This window comes from Sprattus sprattus (genome assembly GCF_963457725.1).
Source record: "Sprattus sprattus genome assembly, chromosome: 7".
NCBI lineage: Eukaryota > Metazoa > Chordata > Actinopteri > Clupeiformes > Clupeidae > Sprattus > Sprattus sprattus.
The window spans coordinates 25,458,659-25,484,340 of NC_137926.1; the positions used below are offsets into that span (position 1 = coordinate 25,458,659).

Genomic DNA, 25,682 nt, shown 5'->3' on the forward strand with positions numbered 1-25,682 from the left:
CAGCACCAGAACCACCCTATCTTGGTCGGATGAAAAGGGAGAGAGAGAGAGAGAGAGAGAAGAAAAAATCAAACGCTGTTTATGTGTCAGTGTATTTTGAAGGAAGAGAAAAACAAATAGTCTGGCTTTGAAAGCGTCTGACACAATGTGGGATGGCAGATGCCATCTCTGGGCATGAACATAAAGTGGTAGTCTTGGCTGAAAATTTCAGCATTACATGCATAATAATACTGTGGTGTCAGTTGACATATGTCAGACTGTAATATGACAGGCCTCTGTTGCCAAACATGTGACAGCATTGTGAACCTATTATATGCTAATGTGCTTTGCCTTGCACACACACATATTTACATATGAGGACAATTACGACAATTAGAAGGAGGAAGAAAACAATGCGTGTAAAAGCCCAGATGTATATAATATATAATATCTTTGCATTCAACATGCCAATGGGCTGTTTGACCTGACATTTTCCCAAATATAGAGGGCCTGTTCGAATTGTGTATGCAAACAAAGATGTCTTTCTGTCTGCAATGATTTCATAACCCCAAAACAGTGATTTTATGCCTTACTTTATAACAAATGTCATCACATTTCCTTAGAGGTCAGACGGTGGCACGCTCTCACCTTTCCTGATAAAAAGCACTCTGTGCAAATGTGGCATCTGTATACAAGTGCAGTGTCTAGGTGGACTTTTCTGTTGTTCTGCCAGAGAGAATAAAGGGGACATTTTCTACCCATGTTGGATGTGTTTTACTACCTCATGTTGGATGTGTTCGCTAAATATTTATAGTAACATTTACACAGTTATGAGGAGCTGAGACACAAACGCTTGTTTGTGAATGGAATCAAATGGAGCGCTCGTCCCTGCTGAGCTGGATTTGTGTGGACTGCCAATGCTAGTAGATTACTCTTGTTCACAGGAATATTATGATATCAGGGCTCCCCTCACCCAATGCATTTTCTTGGTCACTTCAGTGACTGTTTATTTGAGTGATTTCAGGGGGAGGACGGAGGGAGGTCTGTTCTATATCCAACAGCTGCTAACTACATGTAGAGTATTGTGGAAGGCTAAGTCCTGCTGCAGCCGGAGAACAATGCCAAGAAACCTTATATCTGAGGAGACTAATGCTTCTGTGCGAACTGAATGCTGGCTAACTGTAGGGTTGAATTTCAGTCCAAGAAATTAACTCAGAGGAGGGATTTGGATTTCGTCTAAAGGGGTAAAATAGCTGAGAAACACGTTTTCAATTTAAGCCTCACCACTGGGAGAAAGATTTTGTGTAAGTTAGGCTTTAAATTAGACAAGACTATTCAGGCTAAAGCCCTAGGGAAGTAAAGTTGGGGAGAAGTAAAGAGAATCCAGGTAGGGAGGATTGGCTACTGTGTACCACATCACCAACACTGTGTTTGGTTGAAGTTACAATGCCATCATTATATGCATTGCAAGTAAACAGAAAGTGCATGTGACATTTGAAAACAAAGCAAAATGAGAACATATGGGTACAAAACGATGTTTGCGGATCAAATAGTCCAATTCCTCCCTTAATGGAACCTATCCTCATGTAGCATAGTTCAGTTCTAGCAAAACATCATCAACAAATCCAATCCCTCAAAACACACACAGCAGTCAGTGAAGCAGAAAATTGCCACTTATCGCTAGTATTTTCTAACATCAAAACCATTAGCATTTGCTAACACCTTTGCCTTTTGCAGGCCTGTATGTGAACAGTTATTGAAAATGTGCAGGAAAAAACTCCCAGAAAAATGTGTCGTGTTAAATTAGCACCTAATACTTCTGTCATTAGCAGCAGAGGCAGAGCTGTGGAATTCCTTTGATGGTGTTCTTATGCAGAGGTTATTTTCCCCCCTAATCTCTGTTTGGGGAAATTATGGTATTTAGGTCACAAATTATTCACTCACATTAGTGATATAAACACAGTTAAACCTCACAAAGTCTTTAAGTTGGATCCCCTGTTGATCCCATCAGTGCTTACACGCAATCCAGTGGGCTCGTACTCATATGTTTGAAGAGGCTTTTGTGCTAGCATGACTGCAAACATGTGCTCAAGCATTTTGGCAATACTGCTGATCAAGTTCACTACCCAGGAGATTGTACTGGCTGGTGATTGTGTGTGTGTGTGTGTGTGTGTATATACTGTATATATATATATTATATCATTGTATTATTTACTGTGTATACCTACACTAAATGGAAATGTATGCATGTGAGAGATGTCCTTGTCTTGTACATGGAAAATAGGGCAATATCTTAATATGGAGATATGGAGATATATTGCTTTTTTTTTTTTATTAAAAAATAAAATAAAATAATTTGATGATATTTATGAATCTATTTATTAATTGTTATTTATTATTATTTAGCTGTGTGAGAAGTCTGATGCTGCCTCTACTGTCTCGTTGTCTTTGTGGCAATGACAATAAAGTACTTTGAACTTTGAACTTTAAAACACATATGTGTGGTAATATGGTAATGTGAACATTGTATTTACTTTGTCGAAGTGGTTCAGTGTAAAGGTTATTGTTAGCTGGGTCCATACAGTGTTACACTGAGTGAGTCTTGTGAAACTGTGAAACTCTCGTGTGTTGAGCTGCTTCTCTGCTGCCTCTCCTGGCAGCCACAGGTGGGAGGCCCACACAAAAGACTCTGACTCAAGCCCTGCCATCTCCCTGACAGCCCTTGGCACTGCTGTGTGTCTGTCCCTATGTGCATATGTGAGAATGTGTGTGTGTGTGTGTGTGTGTGTGTGTGTGTGTGTGTGTGTGTCTGTGTCTGTGTGTGTGTGTGTGTGTGTCTGTGTCTGTGTGTGTGTGTGTGTGTGCGAGAGAGAGTGTGTGATGGTGGCGGAGGGGTGGGGTGGGTGCGGGCGGTTTGTGTTGGTGTTTTTATGTGAGTGTGCATATGTGTTTGGGAGCATGTGTGGAGTATGTGTGTGAGCTTTTTCACACCTGCATGTGTGCGTGTGTGTGGAGGGGGGGGGGAGTCTTTGTGTGAAGCATGTTCCAGACAGAGGACTCTCAAAGGCCTCTCTCTCTCTCGCTCTCTCTCTCTCTCCGTCTCACTCTCTCTGCCACGCTCTCTGCCAGTCTATGGGGAGTCTGGCTTGGTCCAGCAGAAGCCGGTTGCTGGGTGAAGCGGGCGTGGGGCGAGGTGCTGAGGCTGTCCTCCACCTGGCCCTCCCCCTTCATCCCCCCGCCCAAACCTCCATCTGTCACGCGCGCCGCCCTGTCGGCTCATCACCGCTTCCCCAGCCAGACCCCATCGCTGTGCTGTCACCACATTGTCACTCGTCCCCTCTTACGTGCTCAAACCTGGCTGGGCCCACACTCCCACACACTCCCACACATACACACACACACACTCCCACACACACACACACACACACACACACACACACACACACACACACACACACACACACACACAGGGTGAGAGCCGTGGTGCAATAATCTATGAAAGGATTTGTGAATGGATGGGGAAATTGTGATTAAACACAAACAGTGTGCCAGTTGCCCTCTCTCCTGCCCACCATCCTGCAAAAAAATGGAGTTTCACGTGTCAAAAATCCCATCTCGCAAATTTTGTCCCCCTCTCTACCTGTGATAAAATCATCATGGGTGACATCACTCAGGGTGACCTCTGGCGGTGCGCTGTTAGTAATATTGTACTCCAGAGGCCGCGTGCTGTGTGGGGGAGCAGTGGATAAGCCACTGCTGCGATCTGCTATTTGGGGAGGGGAGGGGGGCGAGTATTGCATAAAGACCACAGGAGCAATTTCATGAGATGTTCCCAACTGATAACAGGTGACAAATAATGCCTCCCTGGCTTTTCCTGTTCCTGTAGCTCAGCCCGTATGTTGATAATAAAATCAAGGTGGTTGGTGTGACTAATGGAGCTCACACAAAAGTTCCTTTGAGTAAAAATATCTATGAATGAAAGAAATATCAAGGCTTTTACACCCTAGAAATGTAACTACAGTAGTCCATATCTGTATTTTTATAAGATAAGATGTACTACAAGCTTTAAAATGAGTGAAAACTGTAAGAAAATATGTTTTCCCAACCTGCTCATACCACTGTAAAGGCGGTAGTGCGGTCACCATAGGTACTTCGGCACATATTCGGTAATGAGTTGCTTTTTCCTCATTCATTAGCCTTCAAAAGGTTCGAGTGCCTAATCGCCACCTCACAGTCTTAGGCTGGCAGTTTCCGTCTGTGGCAGACTAGTAGCGCCAGAGGTAGACTTTAGACACTCTGCCTATGAGCCTTACATTACCTACATTTGTAGAGTGAGAGAGCAGAACAAGGTTTCAGTGTTTAGTACGTTCATGTGCTGTGCTGTTCAAGGACCCTCAGAAAGTCCCAAACACGACACTTAGTCGTTCGCAGCCGTTGAATAGACAGCACTGCTGAGGCTGAGGGTGACTGTCGGATCAAGTGGGCCAGCCGGCACTCTTGTGACTCTCCAATTCACTTCTGGCCCTGTAAATAAAGCCTACAAACGCAGAGTGGTCAGGCTCCTTCATTAGCAGGATGATAAGTACCATCATGTGGACAGACAGGAGCCCTCCTCTCTCTCTATCTCTCTCTCTCTCTCTCTCTCTCTCAGCTTGACTGGAAGGGAGCAGTGTGAAGGGGGTGTTGAGTGTGCGTGAAGTGGCTCTTACTGCCAATGACAGGCCCTCACAGGGAAAACTCTGGAGGGTGATGGAACCTCCAGCACATGCCCCCCCAACCCCCCCCCCCCCCCCCCCCTCAGCCCCCCACCCTCACCCAGAGCTCCACTCTAAAGCATTGTTCGTCAAGTGCCACGGGCCACCAACCCAATCCCCACTCAGACAGAACCTCTCTCTTAACCCCTTTTAACACTTACTGCATTACCTTATGTGGATTTACACACGGGGAACTTATTGAAGGGCTCTTTGTTACGACTGTTGGCACAGGGGCAGCTTGAGAGAAGATTAGTGCTGGTGTGGAACAAGCTATCATGGTAACATTCTCTCTCTCTCTCTCTCTCTCTTTCTCTCTCTCGCTCTCTCTCTCAAAACACTTCATGCTGGCCAGTTAGGATTAGAAAAAAAAGAACATGAATTACTCTGTACAAAAAGTGTCACTTGGTTGAGCGTTGAAAGGTATGTTTACTGAACGATGACTTCAGGGACTCGTGCCCATGTCTGGCTCAAGCTCACCCTTTCGCTGCTGCAGCTGTAAAAAAAAAAACAAGAAAAAACAAAGCCCTGAAGCGGCGGCATTGCCTCTCTTGAAGAAGCCACGTGTGGCATCATTACAGAGAACACATCTGTGGTGAACAACAGAGCAAGACAAATAATTGTGTCCTGTCATATTTAAATGCTCCTTAATGGCTGCAAAGTGACAAACTGCCCACCTCTTTATTTCTCTTTCTGACCAGCCCTCCAAAACTCCCCCACACTCTCTCTCTCTCTCTCTCTCTCTCTCTCTCTCTCTCTCTCTCTCTCTCTCTCTCTCTCTCTCTCTGTTTGCTCTGCCTCTATCTCCCTTTGCTGCTGCTGTTGCCCACAGTCCTGTCACATACAGAGCATCGTTTGAACAGAGGTGATCTGGCAGAATTCAGCACACAGTCGGATGTAAACTGAGGAAGAGTTGTCACAGGCCAAAGGCATCTGAGGAGCTGTGGCTTCCCCCTTGGAACATTCCTTAGAGATTATATGTGCAACGCTATTACATCTGATTGTATAACATGCACAACCATTCAAGATCATTCTCCAAGCAGTTAGGAATTGAGGAAGCTCTTCTGCAAGTTTAGTTGGAGCATTGTTCTATGCTGTTCATTAGAAATTTCAACAATGACTTATTTGTGTGTGTGTGTGTGTGTGTGTGTGTGTGTGTGTGTGTGTGTGTGTGTGTGTGTGTGTGTGTGTGTGTGTGTGTGTGTGTGTGTGTGTGTGTGTGTGTGTGTGTGGGTGTGTGCAAGTATTTTATCTTAATGCTTTTCCCAGCCAACTATTGCAAAACCAACCAGAGAATTAGTGGAGTGCTATTGCAGTATTTACTCTGTCTGTTAGATGAGATCTCATTATTAATGCTGTTTTTTCCCAAACCTTTTCCCACAAAACTGTTCCTGACTTGATTTTACATATGAATGAGGTTTAAGGTGATCACAATGTGTTACCAAATGAAAAATGGTGGTATGTAGGGCAATCGAGGAAGGTCTCCCACAGTCACTCTGTGGCAGCCGTTGCTTCTGGCTCGACTCCAGCCTTGACCTATTTTGACAGGATGTTGCCACATCTGTGACTCTTGCTTTAGGTTGAAGGCTCCATACGTGCTTGAATGCATAGTAAGATGGAGTATTTTCCATACCTGAGATCTGACTTGCTGTCGGTCCTATAATATATGGATCATTGGGTTTGCTATGCACAATAGCGTAATGGAATGCACCAGAAGACACTGAATGCCTGCGGACTTTCTTCACATGCCCACACAACACTGCAGTCGCAAAAGAAGACTTTGTGATGAGATTTTTTCGATGCACTAGAATTGAGCTGCTTTCTGTAAAGAATGTCATGGCGTTTTAGAATTGGTTTCCTTCAATATGCGTTTTGACTCAAATCATGATTGCCTGGGAGCATAATAACACAGCAAGTACACACACCATGCTTCCAGTTACTTTATTATTTATGATTATGAAATAACATTAAGATATAAAAGCTATTTGGCGCCCATCTTAGTACATAAATTGTGGAGCCAAGGGCCTAATATTATTTTTTAAATAAATTCAACTCTATTGATGATGTGGAGATGAAAGCACACTAAGTTCAGATGTTTTCCATGGTCACCAGTCTTTAAGCTGAGACTCGGACTCCCTTAAAGATGGATTGCTCAAGCAACAAGGACAGAGTAAGGGTTTGAACTTTAACTGGAAAGTATCTGAGGCCATTGCAAATACAGAACCTGCTCAATTATGTGTACTTTTCCAGTAGTTCAGCATTGTTTACATGGACCTGCTGCATCTGGTATTTCTTGACATCTGTGATATCACTTATGATTTGTTTTAGCTTTAACATTGATCAGGTGTTTTTGTGCGTGTCAGGGAAAGGATGAATCCTGAAAGCTCTGGGTGTCACTATCTAGATTTCAACAGAGCATCCTTTCCCTAAGAGTAAAAATGAAACGACCAAAAACTTGAGTACTGCAAATCTGCTCAATTTCAAACACAACATTTAAAGTACAAAGTAAAATGGCCAGTTGCTGAGGTTGAATGTAACAGGTTTACGCCAAGCCACAAATCATTTGAAATCTTCAAGCTATTTTACTTTGCAGAGTTGAGTATCTAATTGCTTCTTTCCAGACTGAAATAAGTACATAGAGGGTGAAGAGGAGACCAATCACATGCACCTGACCTCGCTCTCTCTAGGACTTCTCTTTCCATTCCCCTCCCCGCTGGGCAGGCCAGTTAAGCAAAATAACACTTTCAGTGCTACAGTCACTCCTTCAACTGGCTCTGGATACAGGCTGGTTTTGACTGTTTTCCTCTCTCTATTTTAAGCCTTTAAGAGGGGTTTCTGTAAACGAGAGGATTAGTTATTTTCACTCGTGCTATTGCAGTAGTTCACTGTTGTTGTTATTGCTGTGTGTGTGTGTGTGTCTCTTTATGTGAGTGGTCTGTCTAATTTTGCTTCTTCCAAGTGTGTGAAGAAAGTCCGATTTTTTTTAGCAATTAAACATTGCAAGCATTTGTTCACCAACTGAATTTTTCCTCCGTGCTGTGTTCAAATATAACTTTTGATGTAGTTTTTAGGGGGGCAACCTATGTTAATATATCTAGTAATTGATTATTTAAATTATATGGTTTGCAAATTGCCTCATTACAGGAGCTAAACTACTGTACTGGAAAACTGACCCGTTAATTCTTTTAAATGACATTAAATTGGAATGCTTTCGACATTGTTTAATGTTTGCCTTCTGAAATGCAAAGCAATGGTTCACTGCGGCTTGTGATGTCTCAGACCACCACCTTGTAACTCATAAATAAGACTAATATTCCACATTAAGGTCTATTCCTTGCTGATGTAAAACACTACATAAATATCTACAGATTTGGCAAAACAACACATCAAAATGTAAATCAAATTTGTGTCGTGACATACAAAGGCTTTGGTCTGGTTTTACAATCAACAATCAATTGTATCTGATATGTCCAGATGTAAACAATTTGCAAACACTCAAGTCAAAACATGGCAAAGGCTGCTTCATCAGGCCTAAAAGCTAAATCGTTCGATTGTGTTTTAAACCAATCAACCTTAAACTGGCTGCAAGAATCTATTTATGGTTAATATGTATGAACATTTCTGAAGTATTCTGAGAAATATAAATGAAATTAACTTTATTTTAAAAATTGTTCTGGGAGACTCCTAGGGAAGACAAATACTTACATTTCGCATTTCAACATAAACAAATTGAAATATATTGAAGACACAATCTACGTTTTTTTTTCTCATTCTTTTTACTTTTTTAGCTATGAATTTCCTCCTCAGCAAGAATGCATTCCACGTACACATTACTTCTGCCAGCAAGCTTTGGAAAAGGACTGATAAATGGACCTTCTTCACACAACTGGTGTGACGTGGCTCCGGCAATGCCACAGAATGGCACAGCTTTCCCTATCCAGATTCCAAGCGCGGTAAACACAATGTCAGAAGTGTTTGATATAAGCTGATAAAATGATGGCAGAACGTCTTCCTTCAAAAAGGTTCTCCTCAACAGCCTTCAGACTGTCTCAGTCCATCCATTGTTGTTCTTTTTTTCTGTCATAACATACAATTGGCCATTTACAAATACATCAAAAAATGACAATTTGGAAACTGAAAACAGATTTTATGATCCATTTATAACACAGGGCACTTTACAGGAGTTTTTTTTCTCATTTTAGTTTGTTTGTCTTTTTTCCTTCTTCAAGTCTTCATGTCCCAAGATTCATAGAGAATGGCACAATCCCAGTAGAAAAAAAACGAATGTCCTCAAGAGTCTTATGTCTCCTCTCTGGAATAAAATACTGCCACGACGCCTCCTGCTCGCAGTGAAACATCACAGGAAGGTGAGGTGGCGAGGGGAAGGGGCTCTCCTTATTGTAGTCTGGGCCAGTACTGAGACATGTCTGCTTCGCTGCCTGGCACTTGGACTGGGACTGATACTCCAGGAGAGATGAGACCTGGCAAGATAAATGAGAGAGAGAATAAATTAGCCATGCTGTTTGATGCCAATGCTATTTCTGGCTTGCATTAACAATTTATCTTGCTCTGGTGATCAAAAATAAATAAACAAATAAATGTGTGCCTAGCAAACATGTCTGGGGTCCCAGTTACGGTATTTCTTAGTGTTTTACGAAGACTCGAAATTCTGTTTTCCAAACCACCTCTAAGTAGGAAGGCAAACATTCCTACATATACCTCAACAGGCTGAATGCACATCAAAAATAAATAATACTATACAATTCAAAATTAAAAAGTTCCCAAATAAGATCAACTGTAGGCTAGAATGTTTGGTATTCGCCAGGCATAGCAATGAATGGTTAATTAATTTATACTGATGGCTGTTTTCTTTTCTATTTAATTAAACTCACAATGCAATACAACACATATCTTGGTCTTAAATCGCAGTTAATGCAATACATCCAAACACTGACACAAGATTTTCAGGCTCTAAAACTTTTGTTTATCTAAAAAATGTGCAAAGGTATAGCTAAGGGTGGTCCAGGCCAACCTTACGAAAGTATCCTTAGAGAAGGTCTACCCTAGCTAAGACACTCTGGAAAACATCTCGAAAGGTCAAGGTACAGCTTAAGGTATAAGGGTCTGGGAAACGCACCCCCTGGGTTTTACCAAAGGAATCCATAGGATAACTTTATGGTAAATTGTTCAATGGACAATAACTTAACCATTATATGCTAGACTGCATACTTTACTATGACAGGCACAACTCCCCCATTATTTGCTCTTAGAAGTTCATGAATATATGCTTTCAGGTGGCCCATCCAAGAACTGTGTTGTTACTGTAACACGTCCACTACATGTTCCAATAGGCACTGTCCCAAATCTGCTACTTTCCAGCATACCTGTTGAGCCGCCTGATGGGCCCATTGATTGGCTGTTCATATGTGCCTGCATATGAGGGGGGGTATACGTCTCGTAGCTTCGGCCATTTACTGACGGACTGGTGGGTAACATGCAAGAGTAGGACGAGGTCTGGCTGGGCACAGGAGCCTATGAGAGAGCGAGAGAGTGAGGGAGAGGGAGAGGGATAGAAAGAGAGAAAAGTAAAGAACTACTCTCAACTGCAACATATAAAAAGGACATACACACATCTTTCACACAGACATATCTCCCATGCGATATGCGTTGAGAGAAACTTACTTGCATAGGCATGCTGTTGCCCATTGTGAAGCTTGGCATTGGTGGCAGGGCACTGTATGTGTTTGTGAGTGCTGTGTCTGGTCTCCCCAACATGGACCCTGATGTGAAGGATACTGAAATGAAGTGTGGAGAAACAGGGGTTGGAATTAACATCTGATTCATCCTTTTAGACAGTTATTTTTCATAAGAAGCCAACAACAACTGCTGTTTGATTTATTTATTAATCAAAGCTATTAAGAGCGTTTTTGTGAGTAATTACCTGGTGTCGTAGGTTGTGGTATGGGCTGGTAGACGCTAGTATTGAAGCTGCTACTGATTGGTATGTGGCTGGAGGAGTTGCTGGCTTGCCGTCTCTGGTTACGGAGCTTTTCTTCGCGCCGCCACTTCGCTCTTCTGTTTGAGAACCACACCTGCAGCAACAAAGGTCACCAGATTAGTTTAGCACTCACCAATCACGTGAGATTCTCATGCATGCCCTTGGAAAGAACTGTAGGGTTGAGTGAAAATTCAGCCTCACCTGTATTCTGGCTTCAGGGAGGTCGATTTTGGCTGCGAGCCGTTCCCTGGCAAACACGTCGGGGTAATGTGTTCGTTCGAACTCTGAGGATAAGATTGAATAAGAGCGGTTAAACGACCACAGTGCTGGGTAGGCCTCAAAGAACCAATGGAAATTATTTCAATGGGTTTCCCTTACTTGTTTGTCAAGTTAGCCCTATGGGAAATTATAACATTTTCCCCTTTGCATTCAGTGCTTATTCAAGGGAAGGAAGTCTTGGCGTTATTCAAGCTATACCTTTCTCGAGTGCTTCGATCTGCTCCTGCGTAAATGATGTGCGATTCCGTTGCAATTTTCGTTTGAGCTGAAGCCTCATTTGTGTCTCTTCGGAGTCCTCCCCGTTTGAACTTATCGAGTTTGTGTTCTCCCCTCCCCCATCTGACTGCTGGCACCCATCTGCAACAACAACAACAACAAAAAACAAGAGAAAATCAATACAAGCAGCTACTATATCTCTAAGGGATTCTATCCTCTTTAAAGCTTAACCAAATGTGATTATTTGCAGGCAATGAACATAAAATTCCTCCTCCCTTCTTTTGTCACCAAGCCTTTATCACCTAAACAGATGCTTCTTCAAATGTGGAGTACTTGGGACCAAAACATACAAAAAGCAGGGTGCAGCACTTTGAAATATTGTGGGAAAATATTTCAAGCAATCTTGCTGCCTCAACACAGATCTTTTATCACCACCAGACAAAAGCTGGTGAGCCCGAGGGGTTTACAGAAATGTGACAAAATGTGGTAAAACCTTTTCAATCCCTCTGAAATGTTTTAAAACCCCAAACTTTCCCCCTCCCTTCAGCAGAAGGGGTTCTTCAATTGTAGCCACCATATGGGCGTTTGTAGACCCATTGAGATGACCACCAACACTTGAATAGAAGGAGCTGCTTTTCACAATGACACAATGCCGGAGGAGTAAGGGAAACTATTAAATACTCGGCCCAAGAAGGGTTGGCAAACTTTCGTGGGCAGAATTTTGAGGACACAATTGCAGGAGGCGACAAAAGGATTCTCCTTAGGCATGCAGTGCTCTTCATTGTAGCACAAGGATTCCAGTCAACAGACTTTTCAGCTCAGTATGTTAACCTTTATGCATGGCCATCATTAATCACTGTCCCCTGGGCTGGTCTGTTCAATGCCACTTGGGATTTATGCCTTCTATAGGCAATGAGAGAGAAACAGCCCAGGGGACACTGAATGGGACATCTCTATATTCAGTCCCAGTTAGCTAAATAAAAGGGACAGGGAAGCCAACTGTGAGTTGATAAGCCTCAACCTGCTGCCTTGTTGGACGTGAGTATAACAGCAATTTGCTCAATTACACCCGCTTGAGTGACATTATACAGATGATATGATATTTGCCGTACGTTAGCCGTACCTTTAACTGATTCTGTTCTGTCCATTCACACACAGTGCTTCTAAGTCTTCCTCCAAGTTTTTTAATGTGCACATGCTAATTTACATAGTGAGGAGACCTGCCACGATAGAGGATGGTGCTTGATCAATGAAAGTGTTTTTTACGCTGTTAATAAGTGTCAAGTATTTTAAATTGTTTAGGTATTTTCACCAAAGGTAAAACAACCAGCAAAACAAATGCTAATTGTGGTCAACATAATAAAATAATGAAAAACAACATTTCTCACTCGTGTTTCATTAAAAAAAAAACACTGTATAAACACATGACACAAATACATGTTAATTTCCTCTTACAGCTTTCCTGCAGAGAAAGGTCAGATGTAAGCTTGTTAATATGTAGACGCTAAAACTTTCTGAGTCTAACCAAAAGAGCGGATTGCACAGCCCTCTATCCAACAGTCCAAGCAATTATTTGGAAGTTTGTAGGCTTGATTTAAGAAAGACTCCAAGGACCAGAGTGATGTTTGATTACTGAGGGGATAAAGTGCTCCAAAAAGATAATGAATGGAATGCAACATCTTTTAGCCATAGACAGTGTGGGGGAAAATAACTTTGGGCTGTTTAAAAGCCAAAGCGCCGTAGTTCCATAGACGGCTTTGGTCTCTTATTAGAAGAAAAGAGGAGAACATGTCATGCCAAAGAAACCATGAACTCATCTACTCAAATCCTCATCTCCACGCACACACACACACACACACACACTGGTATGCAGTGGCACTTCTCAAGCCCTGTCAGTCTCAATGAATTCACTGCTTTATTCACTGTTGCATGACATTTATCAGATTGAGACAATATTTGCCGCCCCTCTGAGACATCAGTCTGCTGTATGCCGTAATGGACCCTTCAAAGCCTCATATCAAGTAAAAACAATATATGCAGTTATGCATCCTTTAGCAACTTACAAAACGGCACTTATCTGTGTAACGCCAACGTTATTATTATTATTATTATTGCTGTTAATAATCATAATAATAATAATAATAATAATGGTGATGACGAATGATGATGGTTTTAACTTATCTTGCACAAGGATTGTTAAATGTTATTGTAATTGTTACTCAATGACAGTGAAACTTACAACATTCAGCACTGTATGAACAGATGCAATTGAATTGTAACACACAAAATGAAACGCTCAAGCAAGCACAGTCTTTAAAGTCCAGCCAATAAAATGTATAGTTCCTCATTGAAACTGAGTTGTTGTCTTGCTTTTGTCAAAAAATCAGATATGCAGGCAGATATTATATAGAGGCCAAAAAACTTTCCTTTCTATCTTTGAGGTGTCCATCTTACATTGTTAAGGTCTCTAAAAACTGACATATCTAATTGGCAAGTGGCGCCATATCGTGTGCAGAGGTCTCCAGTGGAACATTTCTACAGCTGTCTCCTCAAACGAGACGTTTATTCATGTCGCCTTAATGAGAAACAAAACGTTCTCTAATGAGCAATTACATAGCGACAGAACCGTTCCCATAACAAATTCTTGCGTGTGACAGAAACATCCTTTGTACAACAGCGATCCCGCAAACTGCTTTGTGTTTTTTTTTTTCATCCTCGGGCAAGTTGAGTAAGAGGGGGTGATAGAAAGAGGGGCAACCAAATGCGGTTAGTTAATTTACTATAGGGCGCTAAAGACAAGTACAAAAAAAAAACGAAAAGTGGCAGAATAGAAAGAGGGTAGCCTAGCCTCGATCTCTTAAGGGCCTTTGCAGGAGGTAATCCAAATCCATTTCGATCACAATAATTACTAATTTATAATAAATAATCATTTTGATTTTAGCCCTTGCATTAAGAAAACGTGTCCTAGGCCCTATATAGCCTGAATAGCATAATACGATTGTAAGATAACAAAATTATAAAAAAAAAAAAAGGTTGCATACAGCAAAGAATTTCTTTTCACCACCTCGAAGAAACGCTCCATACCTTGATTGGGCTGCCCTGGCACGGAGGTTCCGGGGTACCAGCCCGGTCGGGTCCCCCATGTCCCCGTCTGACCGTTCAGCATTCTCAGCTTCTCATACATGCCATCTGCGCCCATCTGTTGCTTTTCGCTAGCCAGGTTGCGCAGTACTCTGTTTATCGATGACACCTGAAAGGCGAACCCCAAAATGCCACACCTTAATTAAAGAGCACAACCCGTGTTATGATGGCACGTCGGCTTTCCAACTGCATACCCCCCTTCGCTGCATGCTTGCACACTCAATGGTTTAGATAAGACACTAACATCATCTAAATCGGAACTATATCGCTGACCAACGAAACCCATCCCTCTCAAGGTCACAAGAGCATGCATAGGCTCCAAGACACAATAGGCCTATCTCTCTCGTTTATTATTTAACATTTTTCTATCTTTATTGTATTAACATATAGCTTATATGTGCGCACACAATTTGCAGCATGCTGTTAGGCCCTATATGAATTATGGATGATAGTCTATAGTAACGCACATTAGTGAACTTACACTTGGTATATTATCGTTCGTACAGGTGCCCTCTGATAGCAGCCTGTCTCGGATTTCCCAGGCGAAGATAGATGGGCACTCCCTCTTATACTGGGCAATTTTGCCGACCACCTCGGGAGTTGCTACTCTTGGTTTACTTCCACCGATTGCTCTAGGTCTGATGGAGCCTGTTTCATAGTATCTGCCCAGGATTTTACTCACACACCCGTTCGACACCTAGATAGAAAACAATAGACACAATTCACATACATTATTTAAAACTAGTATGAAATATAAATTTATTCTACAAACAACGATAAGCTTACGTTTTCATTGTCCAGCACTTTTGCATCAGCATGGGTCTAAAACACAAAAATATGCCTTGAGTGGTTGAGAGCTTATGCACTTCAAAAAATATATTTTTTAAATATTTTGGGGGATCTTTAGGTAAAGCACAACAACGGTCGTTTTAATTTAAACAATAAAGTCTAGGGATAGAATTTGGCTCTGGAGACTATACCAACCAACTTACATAATAGCCTACGTGTCCCATAATACATTATTCATTTAGCAATTACCCCAGGTACTGAATTTAAATAAATATTGGTGATATATAATAATAGAAACTGCCACGACAGGGGTCGTCAAAGTCTTTGCCAAAGTTGCTGGTGTAGCCTATTTGAGTACCATCCTGTTTTGTATAAAACAGAAAAGAATAGCTCGTTTAAGCGATCATAAGAAAATAACAAAAAGAACCAAATCTGTCAAATATATTGAATCTGACCGCCAGACAAAAGAATGTAAACTCGTCACCTGCAAAATCCTGGATATGTCACACGGTCGTGCACCGCTGTGGGCGAGCTCCACTATCTTCTGTCTGGTGGAGTCGGGTAGCGGTCTGCCGTTAACGAAGACCCCGCCAAGCTGGTTCACTCCGCTGTGACCTGAACATTAACAAGAGCAATATGCGCTTAATTTCAGACAACACCGAGAACAGAGTGTCCCGACAAATAAAAAGCCTTCCCGATGTAGTCAAATGTGAGCTTTTAGTGCAGTTATGCAAAAAAATCAAAGTTTTCAAGCTTTGCAGGCGCTCATAAACAAAACCAAGCATTCACATAGGAAACCGAGAAATCACTTGAAAATGATCATAGCACCTAATTATGCTATTGTATGTCCGTCATATGGTCGTGTCTCTTCTCCAGATGTGCACGCAATATCATTAATATCATCTTATTATAATTACATCTGAACAACACTGTGAATAAGCATCAGCAGTCTGGTATGATCTCGACCAAAACATCTCCAGCCCGCTGAGCCCAGATTTGCACATCTTTTCACAGCCTTAACCGGATCAAATAACACAGAGCTATATTTAAGAAGCTGCATTACATCGTTACGCTGTATATAATGCAACGGTTTAAATAAGCAACTCAACCGCTAATTACCAGGAACGTCCAAACTACACATCAACTTTTTCACAATTTTAAACTTTATTTTATATTAAATAATGTAAACTAATTATTTCATGCAGATTCATCAGCAATAGCGGAATAAAACTCTTTAAGCACCAAACCTGAAGCCAAACTGGAAAACGAGTCTCCCTGGTGTAGGCTACAGTATGTTTGCTCTAGTTCTCAGGTCCCTTCCCTTCGAAGCCTCCCGTTAAATTGACTCCGAGAGCACAAGCTCCTTAGCAATAAATAAGCTCCAAATATAGAAGAGGGGGAAAATATGATGAGCCTGCCTGACATTTGTCTTTAAAATAAAGCTAGCTGCACGTCAAGTTTGAGCTTAATTTCTGGAAATAGGCGGAAGTCGCCCTGGATCATGCATGGAAGGCTAATTGAAAAGATCAGTTGGAGCACTTGTGGCAGGCATGTCACTTTATGACACCGCTCTGCTTTTGAAAATCGCATCGTCACGACAAATAGTAGCATGATAAAACGACCCTTTCTGTCTGGATTTGGATATCACTCAGACTAAATTGGACTCTACTCATTTACCCTTCAAGGGAAGCTTCATTTTAAGGTAGCCAGAGGCTGTGCGCAGGCACGGTGCCGGGAACGCGCGTCTCCCTTAATATATTAAAAGTGACATCCTTTTTTTTCAAGCGACAAACCCACAGCTTATATTTACACTTGCGCGGTCTACAAGAAGCTATTGAACTACTTGTTCAGTTATTTGTTATTCAGAAACATGTTATTAGAATAACAAAAAGGACGAGAACACAGAAGCAGCTGAAAATAGTAGCCTACAAATAGCTATGGAGTCCAAATTGAATTTAAAAATAATTTTACGTCAATTACAATCTATAACAGTTGTTCTGGAAAACTGCGGATGGTGTTGTGCATAAGTAACAGAGAGTCTGCCATTAGAGTCAAAATCCACTAGCATGTCTTTATTGGCGGGTTAATCTAGGACAAGATTGAATCAATTGTTTTTTTTTTTTTGCTTAATGTCAGCAGGGATAGGCTAAGCATGTGGTAGCTTTATATGCTTTGGGACTCCCTGCTCTAAAATACAACCATTTGTGCGCTGTAGCACTTTGATCAGGATATAAAATAAAACTCGAAAGGTTAAGTCTTAATCATTATATAATTCCCCAAGGTGAGCGGTGTCGATCACGCCCAGTGGCAGTGATTGTGCGCCGTGTATTCTAGTGCAAGTCAATTAATAGGAAAACATATGGTGTCAATTTGAAGGCTCCATTCCACATACACCCAGGAGTTATTAACACAAAGCCCCGAGAACCAACCTCGACCTTTAAACAAAAACTAAAAGGCCTCATCCTTATCTCCCCAGTCACATGTGGCAGAGATCACATACCGCAAAATTTGTGACAACATTAATGCGACACACGAATCACAGAAAAACAAATCTATCACTCTTGGTATTGTCTCTGAAGCAATTATTTCATATTTCACTTAAATAAAATACACCACAACCGCCTAATGGGGCTAATAGATATTTCCACCTATCTTTCTGCTTAGCAATTTTACATTACCAAAATGAATGTATATACTGAATCATGACAACATGCCTAAAACTGTCAATTCTTAATAACTAAATGTATGTATGCAGCAGTATGAAACATCACATCACTGCGTTATTGCCAACAGTATGTCCTACTTCAGATGACCTAGATTTCCAATGCTTTGTTAGGACAGTTGTCTTTAAAGTGTTGGAGTTGCTTCTGTCTTAAAGACTTACACCTATGAATTAGGTAAAGGATTAGGCCCTGTTTGCAAAAAAAAAAATTGCATGGTGTATGGTACAGAGCCAGGCAATGCAAGAATATTAGCATATGAAAACATCTTACAGCACAGACGGGTCATTCAATTAAAGAAAATTAGGAGGGCATTCCACACACCTTCGTTACAGATGTCATACACCTCTTGTCCAGCATTAAGAAAGAAAATAACGTCTCATTTATTATTATTCTGCCAACCAAATAAGTAAATGTATTTAGCAGCTTCTCTTGCATTTTAAACAATTCCCTTTGACTCACTGCAGTTCATATTCCCTGTCTACCCGTAGCCTATCACTTAATGTATTATCCAGCCATATTTTTTCACTCCCACACTGTTTCAGACTCAAATCTACATAAAGACTATTATAAATGTTCCATCAGATTCATGCAATGTCAATTCCTTCTAGTTAATGGATTGGGTGGGTTGGCAGCCAATCCTAACATTAATTCAGACGATTCTGCAATTATTTAATGTCAAGTCAAGCAGAAACTCTCTCTCCCTATCACCCTCTCTCTCTCACACACATTCTGTATCCCTGTGTGTGTGTGTGTGTGTGTGTGTAGGTGATTTTGTTTACATGCTTAATCTTAACTAAGCCTATACTGTATATGTCCATGTTTGACATACAGCCTTTAACATAACATCACATTGAACTAAAGGTGCATGATTTGTCTGTACTGCGGTTCAACCAAAATAGGCCTAATCCACAGCATGTCAATATATTAGCATTTCTTCAGACTTTTATTAATTGAAAACAAGTTATTTAAACAATTATCATTTCTACATTTTAATCTCAATTGTAGAACAAATACTAAATCTCACTTGCCAAAGGCAAGTCAACTGTCAGGGTTATGTTTCTGATATTCCAACCCAATTTAAGGTGCACACTCTACACACCTTTCTGAGCTGCTGACGATCTCTGTTCTACCCCTTACGATGTGTGAGACATGGAGGCTATCCTGAAATGTAGCATGCTTTTCTAGCAGATCCTCTCAAAACAGACGTCCAACCCTTCTCATGCATGTCATATCAACGAGTAAAATCATTGCATTAGAACCCAGACCCCAAATAAGAATAATCACTTACTGTTTTGCATCATTGAGGCAACGCCAGACTCCCACGTGGCCCGGTTATAGTATTCTATTAGTCATGGAGAAACAATAATCATGATCAGAATTGATATTCTGCAACACTAAAAAATATTACATTTGTTATGCCTTATAAGTCAGTGTACTGCAGTCGTTGTACATATTTCATCCTCTAATTTTAAACTGAATTTCCTATTGTACGTAATGGGCACACAGCCCAATGCTGTGTTTTCACAAGCATTAATATTTTGTGTGTATATCCAGCATTTAAACTTGCCTGATAACAGGGTTGACTGTCCGCTTAAAACAAATTAAAGATTCTCATCTGCTTCTCACTAGTTAATATCTTCCTAGGACAAAGCAAAACATTTTATTAGTACACCTTCTCTTTGCATAACCAATCCTAGATTTTATTTTACACTTTATACCCATTGAATCGAAATGCTCATGCGAAGTCGTCATAACCACCTGCGTTGCGAATAATGGAAATTAACTAAATATTTTTTCTAGCCTGGACCATTTGTTCTCCCTTAAATGTTTACACCTGCCAAAACATGTTTATGTTTCAACCCCTAAACCGATCAGCGGGAACGAGTCCTGTAAAATCTTGGCTTATTATTGCTTTTAACTTCGAAGAAACCATCACAGTGGCGGAATCTTCCGTGGCCCTTTTCTTTCGGCATATTTTTTAAACTTCAAATGAGGTGATATACTATTCCTCCTGTACTTTACATGCACTCGTACAATGACACACGCTGTCTATCTCGCCTGGCTGCGCTGAAAAAGTAGACCCGGGAGGGGGTGAAGGCTCCCCAACAAAGCCCGCTGAATTTTAACAATGGCTTCCTTTCTACTTCTACACCAAAACCCAGAGAGTAAAACCCCGGCTCCCTAACTAGCTACACAGCTTCAAACTAAACGTACCAACAACTCTCAGAAATACAAAGAGCTGGGGGGAGAACCCCTCCCTCTCCCGCAAGCCAGCACAACACACTCCCCTCCCCGCCATAGCCCCACTGCTGCTTGCCATGACCTGGTGCCCGTATCCCAATGCTTTTTTGTAAGTCTCATTTCGAGAAATAGAAAAGTAATTTCTTGTTATAAATATCTCGAGGTAATTGTGTTACTGGTGTGTGTCGTTAGCGGTTGTAAAAAGACACAACAGCTCAGTGGGGCGCTCATTTGGGTAAAAGACAATCGCAATAAAGAGCCATTCAATACATTTGCCGAGAAGGAGGCCACTGAAGAAGGAGTCCTAGCTTTGATTTTCTTCCTTTTTATTAACTCCTTTCTCAACCTATGGAGTAGCAGGGTAGCCCATATTTACAGTCACACTGCAGCCTTTACAGAACTCTGACCAGGGCTTAGACCTAGGAATGATTTTAAATGTGCATACATTGACGTGCAAATAATAAAATAAAAATGAATAGAGAAGTTTCCTGATTTATATGTACACACCGAAGGCCAAGTGCCATCTTACTTTACGTTATTATTTGTATAAATACAAAGTATAAAGCTATAGTAGGCCTATCAAGACTGCATTGACTTACATAATATCTCTTCAATAACTTCTAAATTTAAGTAATGTTGCACATGCGCATGGCTTTGCAGATATATTGCAGTTTAATTCAACTTTCTCACAATCCTACCTACTAAAAATGGGAAGTGATAAATTACACACTATTACTCCTCTTCCTTTCATTATGAACCCAAGTTGGTGTATCCACTCTGGCGTTGTCGCATATCAGAAGTTTTTGTATAATCGTCTGTTTTAAGGGTGCAGCCTCAATTGCCTGGGCCTAATCTGCATTTTCACCCATTCTAATCCGTCACATCAAGGGTGTTAATTAAAGACGCTTATTCAGGCCTGGACATTCTGCTCACATTCATGTACAGAAATAATATCCTCATTGAATGTTAAATACAACTATACATTTTACAATTAGTATTGTTGTTTTTAATATTATTTTAAAATAATAGTATTGTTGTTGTTGTAGTGTACTGTTTCAATCAGCATTATTGTGATGTTGGCAAATGTAGAGATATTTTAAAATAGCAAACATGAATGTGGTCTTTCCTTGACATCCATAAACAACCATGAATATTTGCAGTAGCAGTGCTTTTTGTTACTGCTACCGTTCTGTCGGTGGACGTAAACAAACAGCATGACCATTCTAAAAGCCAAATAATAGCATATTTTATTATATTACATACACATCAAATGTACATCATGTTAACTGTAACCCTATGATTTCTTTATTTTCTTATCTTTATATATTACAAATGTCTTCGTGTTTGTTTATAATAGGGTCTTTGTTCAAGTTATATTTTAAATGAAAATGTAACTTGTGAGGAGCCCACGTTTTTCATAACTTTGTCAGAAAAAATACCAAGTTCATTGTACACTTGTGTGATAGCGCACACAGAATCTGACTGCGTGATTCAAGCTGACATCTTCTCTTCACCGGGTCAATGAGTCTCCCTTTCTCTGGACCGATACTGTAGTGGCCTAATGTGATTTTTTTTTACCCTCTTCTGTCATATATAAGGATTGCTCTGCCGCAAAAACTACATAATACACAAGCTGTACAGCAGTAGAGTCAACAAACAGCAATGACAAGTCTCCTCAGCAAACAAGTTGTTTCTCCCTTTGACCAACATGGCCAGCAAGCTTAAAAAACTTCTTAACACCCAGACACCTATTGCCCTCACAGTGCAAATGATTCTCTCATGTGCCAATCACGATATACATTTAATTTTTAAGTCTATCCCTGAAAGGAGTCTTCTATTTTATTGTGTGTTTGCATGTGTGTGTTCGTCTGTGCGCGTGCTCACGCCACCGTAAGCGGGTGAGTGCGTTTTTGTGCCAGTGTAAACACTTCTGTGTTGAACAGTACTTTAAAGCGCACCGTAAAAACACACAAACTGTATAAAAGTCAAAATGCTGTAACTTACCTTTCTGTGGCATGTTGAAAGGTCCAAGCAATGCCGTTTTTGGCAGTTCTCAGCGCGAAAGAATAAGAGTAGTGGTGGATAAGCTCTTCAATGAGTTTATTTTATATTATTTCCAATTGATCACGGACAGAGATGGAAATCCCTGCGAAGGAAACAGAGATTGACAATAAATGGAATGTCAGGGCTGCGCCAGACTGAGAAATGTACGCTCGTGGGCGAGAGTGAGAGGGAGAGGGAGAGAGAGAGAGAGCGCGCACCTACGCTGATTGGTGATAGTACTAGTGCATTAGTGTATGTGTTCCTGGTTTCTGCCTCAGCCTCGCCTCCTCTCCTCTTCAGTGGCCCATTAGCGGAGCCTGACCTCTGTCATCATATTCCAGCAAAACACTTCCTCCTGCTCAGATGCCAGAGCGGGAAACTGGGCAGAGCCAATGCAAGTTTTTTTCCCAGACCTAACTAATCACACATGCAAATACTCTTTTCAACCTCTTTATATTGCTTCGCGAAATACTATTGGATTCTATGCGAGCTCTCTATTGGAAGGCAGGGATAGCACGGAGGGTTCCCAAGAACAACCTCAAAAACTCACGGAATGCAGCGGCGCTTTTACCGTATAACCCTGAACCTGAAGTTACGGACAGAACGTATTGTGAACAAGATATACGCGGTTTACTACATTTACCCCATGTAATCTGGGGATTTTTACTATTATCACACCAAAGTGTGATTTGTTTACATACATGAATGCATGAAAACCAAGACGCAGTCTAACCCATATGTCTTGTGCCGTTTTAGATGTAATTTACGGGGTTCAACGCAGTGGTTAAAATTAGTGAAAATCGGAAGGAAGGACATGCAAATATATCCTCGACAACGTGCAGAATACTCAATTAATGCTTTATTAATTTGCTCCACCAGTCAGCAAATTGGGTTAAAAAGACGAATCACAAACTTTCTACACGTGCCATTGTTGACTATGTGACATCACTCTCTGGCACACTGGCTGTTTGCGCATCTGCAATTGACCTTTCTTTTAAAACAAACCAAAACAATAGTTGGGTACACCCCCCAGAAATGGTGTCACGTCTGTTCACGGAATGGGAATATCATAAAAGCAATGGGTTCCTTAGCAATGGCCACACACCCGAACTACATTTGTTGATTGCTTGGGCATTAACTTCACTTCGGTACACTCCAAAGAAACCCCTTCGCGCACGCATTTGAGGTTACATTTGGAGCCACGGTCCCAGCTAGAAGTGTTCCAATCATTTGTTCGAAAGAAATAGACTCTGGGTCGTGGAATAAGAAATTAGAATAGGGAGGGGCTGCTGCATGGTGGGGAAAAGAGGGTATAAATGTGTTGGAACGCACGAAGCATAAAATGAAGTCCTGGCCGCATACACTTGGCTTCCTTTGACATGTTAAAAGTGCTAAAAGTCGGAGATCATCAATAAACTATCCCGAAAGTGAATAAGAATCCTGACAACCATTGCATTCCCGACTAAACTACAATGAGGAGACAAACGACACTGCCAAAGAGTTTGAATCGCAATGAAAGGGTGGCTGAATAGAACCGGATAATGAGCTGCCGAGACCGTCATGCACTGTCATTTCTCGGGTCCTGCAGTGAGACCCCGCCACATCGCCTAATATTTCCAAATAATCTTCCTATCCCCTAAAATCCGAGATCCACGCTGACGGGTTGCAAACTTGCTTCGTCGCGTACGGGTTTACTGGATAACATTTATGTCAAGCATAAGGAGAGGTTATCACTGACGTGAAAGAATTTCCATGTGTAAGGTCTACACACCCACTAAACACAGAAGGAAATGTTTCCGCTGCAATTTGGACTATTAGCAGGTTCAGTTTTTAGTTCTGAAAAGAGATAAATAGGCCTACCTCTCATTACCTTCTTTAAAAAGCCTAAAAGGTAGCCCAATTGAGCTTGCCTGACGCAGGCCTATAGCTTAAAAAGTGCAATGGCATTAAAAAAAAACAATTATTTGAAACTAATATAAATTTGCCGTCGATTGTTTTCATGCAGTTTCTGCACTTCTGCTAGTAGCCTTTACATTAGTTCCATTACATGCATTTCCCTCCACACCATTTAAAACTTTCGAATTCGACATTTCGAATTGAATGACGTCTACTACAATTCCCTTTCCCGCTCTGGTGCACACTCTCGAAAGACTGTGAGACATCATGCCGTGCATTACACTCAAACTAAGTTTGTTGTCTTATTGTGTACAAACCCGATTCCTTGTTCTTCGTTCCCACTGACAGGGAAGATCCCACATAAACCTGTTGTACCAACTCTCAGTAAACAATGGACCCAATGGATTGTTTATGTCTTTGGAGTGCTGTAATCCGCCCTGCTGTCTTGTGTTTGGTAACTCTTGTCAGAAAAAAAAACTCGAGTCGAGTATTGGTAGGCCAAGTAGGTTAATCGAGTGCTTGATTGAAGATGAGGCCGTCTTGAAGCATTGGTCGAAAAATTAGTGGCATCCCATTTTACACACAGACCAGATAAAGGTCCTGGAACAGCTTTTGTAATTCTGACTTGGCTATCAATTAGGACAGTTCGGATAAGCTGCCAGCGGTATTAGGCCTTGCAGAAAGAATCAAAGCTCTTCGCTATTTTCCCTAGGGCAGAATGATCTCAAACCCCCTCTAAAAACTTTTAAAGAAAAAAAATATATAGAAGGGGTGGGGACTGTGGATGAATGACGCTGACGTCATCCACGAAGAGAGGAGGATGAGAGAGAGAGAGAGAGAGAGGGAGAGGGGGGGCAAAAGCATCAACGATAAAATGCGGTGGTACAGACGCGAAGTTACCCTGAGATTTAAAAGCAAAAAAAAACACAAATAATCTAACTAATGTGTAATAAATTGACCACTCTCAAAATGTTTCGTACAGAATGTCGGTGTAAGGGAAGAATTGTAAACAGAAGTGTGTGTACAGAACACGTGGGTTCGCTGCATGGGTAAACTGTATCTTTCAACATAATCTGACATATTGGCCTCTGACCAAAAATACAATTAGAATACAGTTTACTGCGTTCAAACGAAATGGGTAGGTTGCGGTTTAAAATGCACCAGGAGTCAGTGATTAATGATATAGTAAAGTTCCTATGACGTTTTTATTTTCCTTGCCGTTAAGGAGAACATGTCCGCCTTCCAATGTATGCCTGGGCCTATGACCCTAAAACATATTTTTCAATGTATTAAGTACTGCTAAAGAACAACAATGAACAAACAGTGTAAATAGCTGCCTAACAACGTAAACAATGTAAACAGTAGCCTAATACATTACAATATAATAATACAGTAGGCTAATACAAAACGCAGAATGCGTATTTAAACAAAATGCAACTAATGTCTTTCTCATATATACCAAAAAAATATATATACCATTTGGATCACAGTGGTGCGTAAACGCCATAAACATTGCAGAAAAAAAGTAGGACTGACTCAAGTGAGACTGGTCTGACAACAGTCACGACCCCCCCGTCTGTTTCCTTACGATAGGCTGATATTGTTCCCCCATACTAACAATACTAC

General features: G+C 41.1%; 1 protein-coding gene across 3 annotated transcripts; it reads right to left on the reverse strand.

Moving 5' to 3' along the window:
• Nucleotides 1-9,125: 9,125 nt before the first annotated feature.
• Nucleotides 9,126-22,134, reverse strand: pax6a (paired box 6a; the record flags this gene model as incomplete). 3 transcript variants are annotated; one of them, XM_080842058.1, is made up of 13 exons in its annotated part: nt 9,126-9,211; nt 10,115-10,262; nt 10,413-10,525; nt 10,672-10,822; nt 10,930-11,012; nt 11,206-11,364; nt 14,308-14,473; nt 14,846-15,061; nt 15,151-15,186; nt 15,638-15,768; nt 18,198-18,221; nt 19,165-19,218; nt 22,122-22,134. In XM_080842058.1, the coding sequence occupies 13 exons, from the start codon at nt 22,132-22,134 to the stop codon at nt 9,126-9,128; spliced, it is 1,380 nt and encodes a 459-aa protein (XP_080698184.1). The 3 variants fall into 3 exon arrangements, with proteins under 3 accessions (XP_080698184.1, XP_080698185.1, XP_080698186.1); XM_080842059.1 differs by lacking the exon at nt 18,198-18,221; XM_080842060.1 differs by lacking the exons at nt 15,151-15,186; nt 18,198-18,221.
• Nucleotides 22,135-25,682: the final 3,548 nt, after the last annotated feature.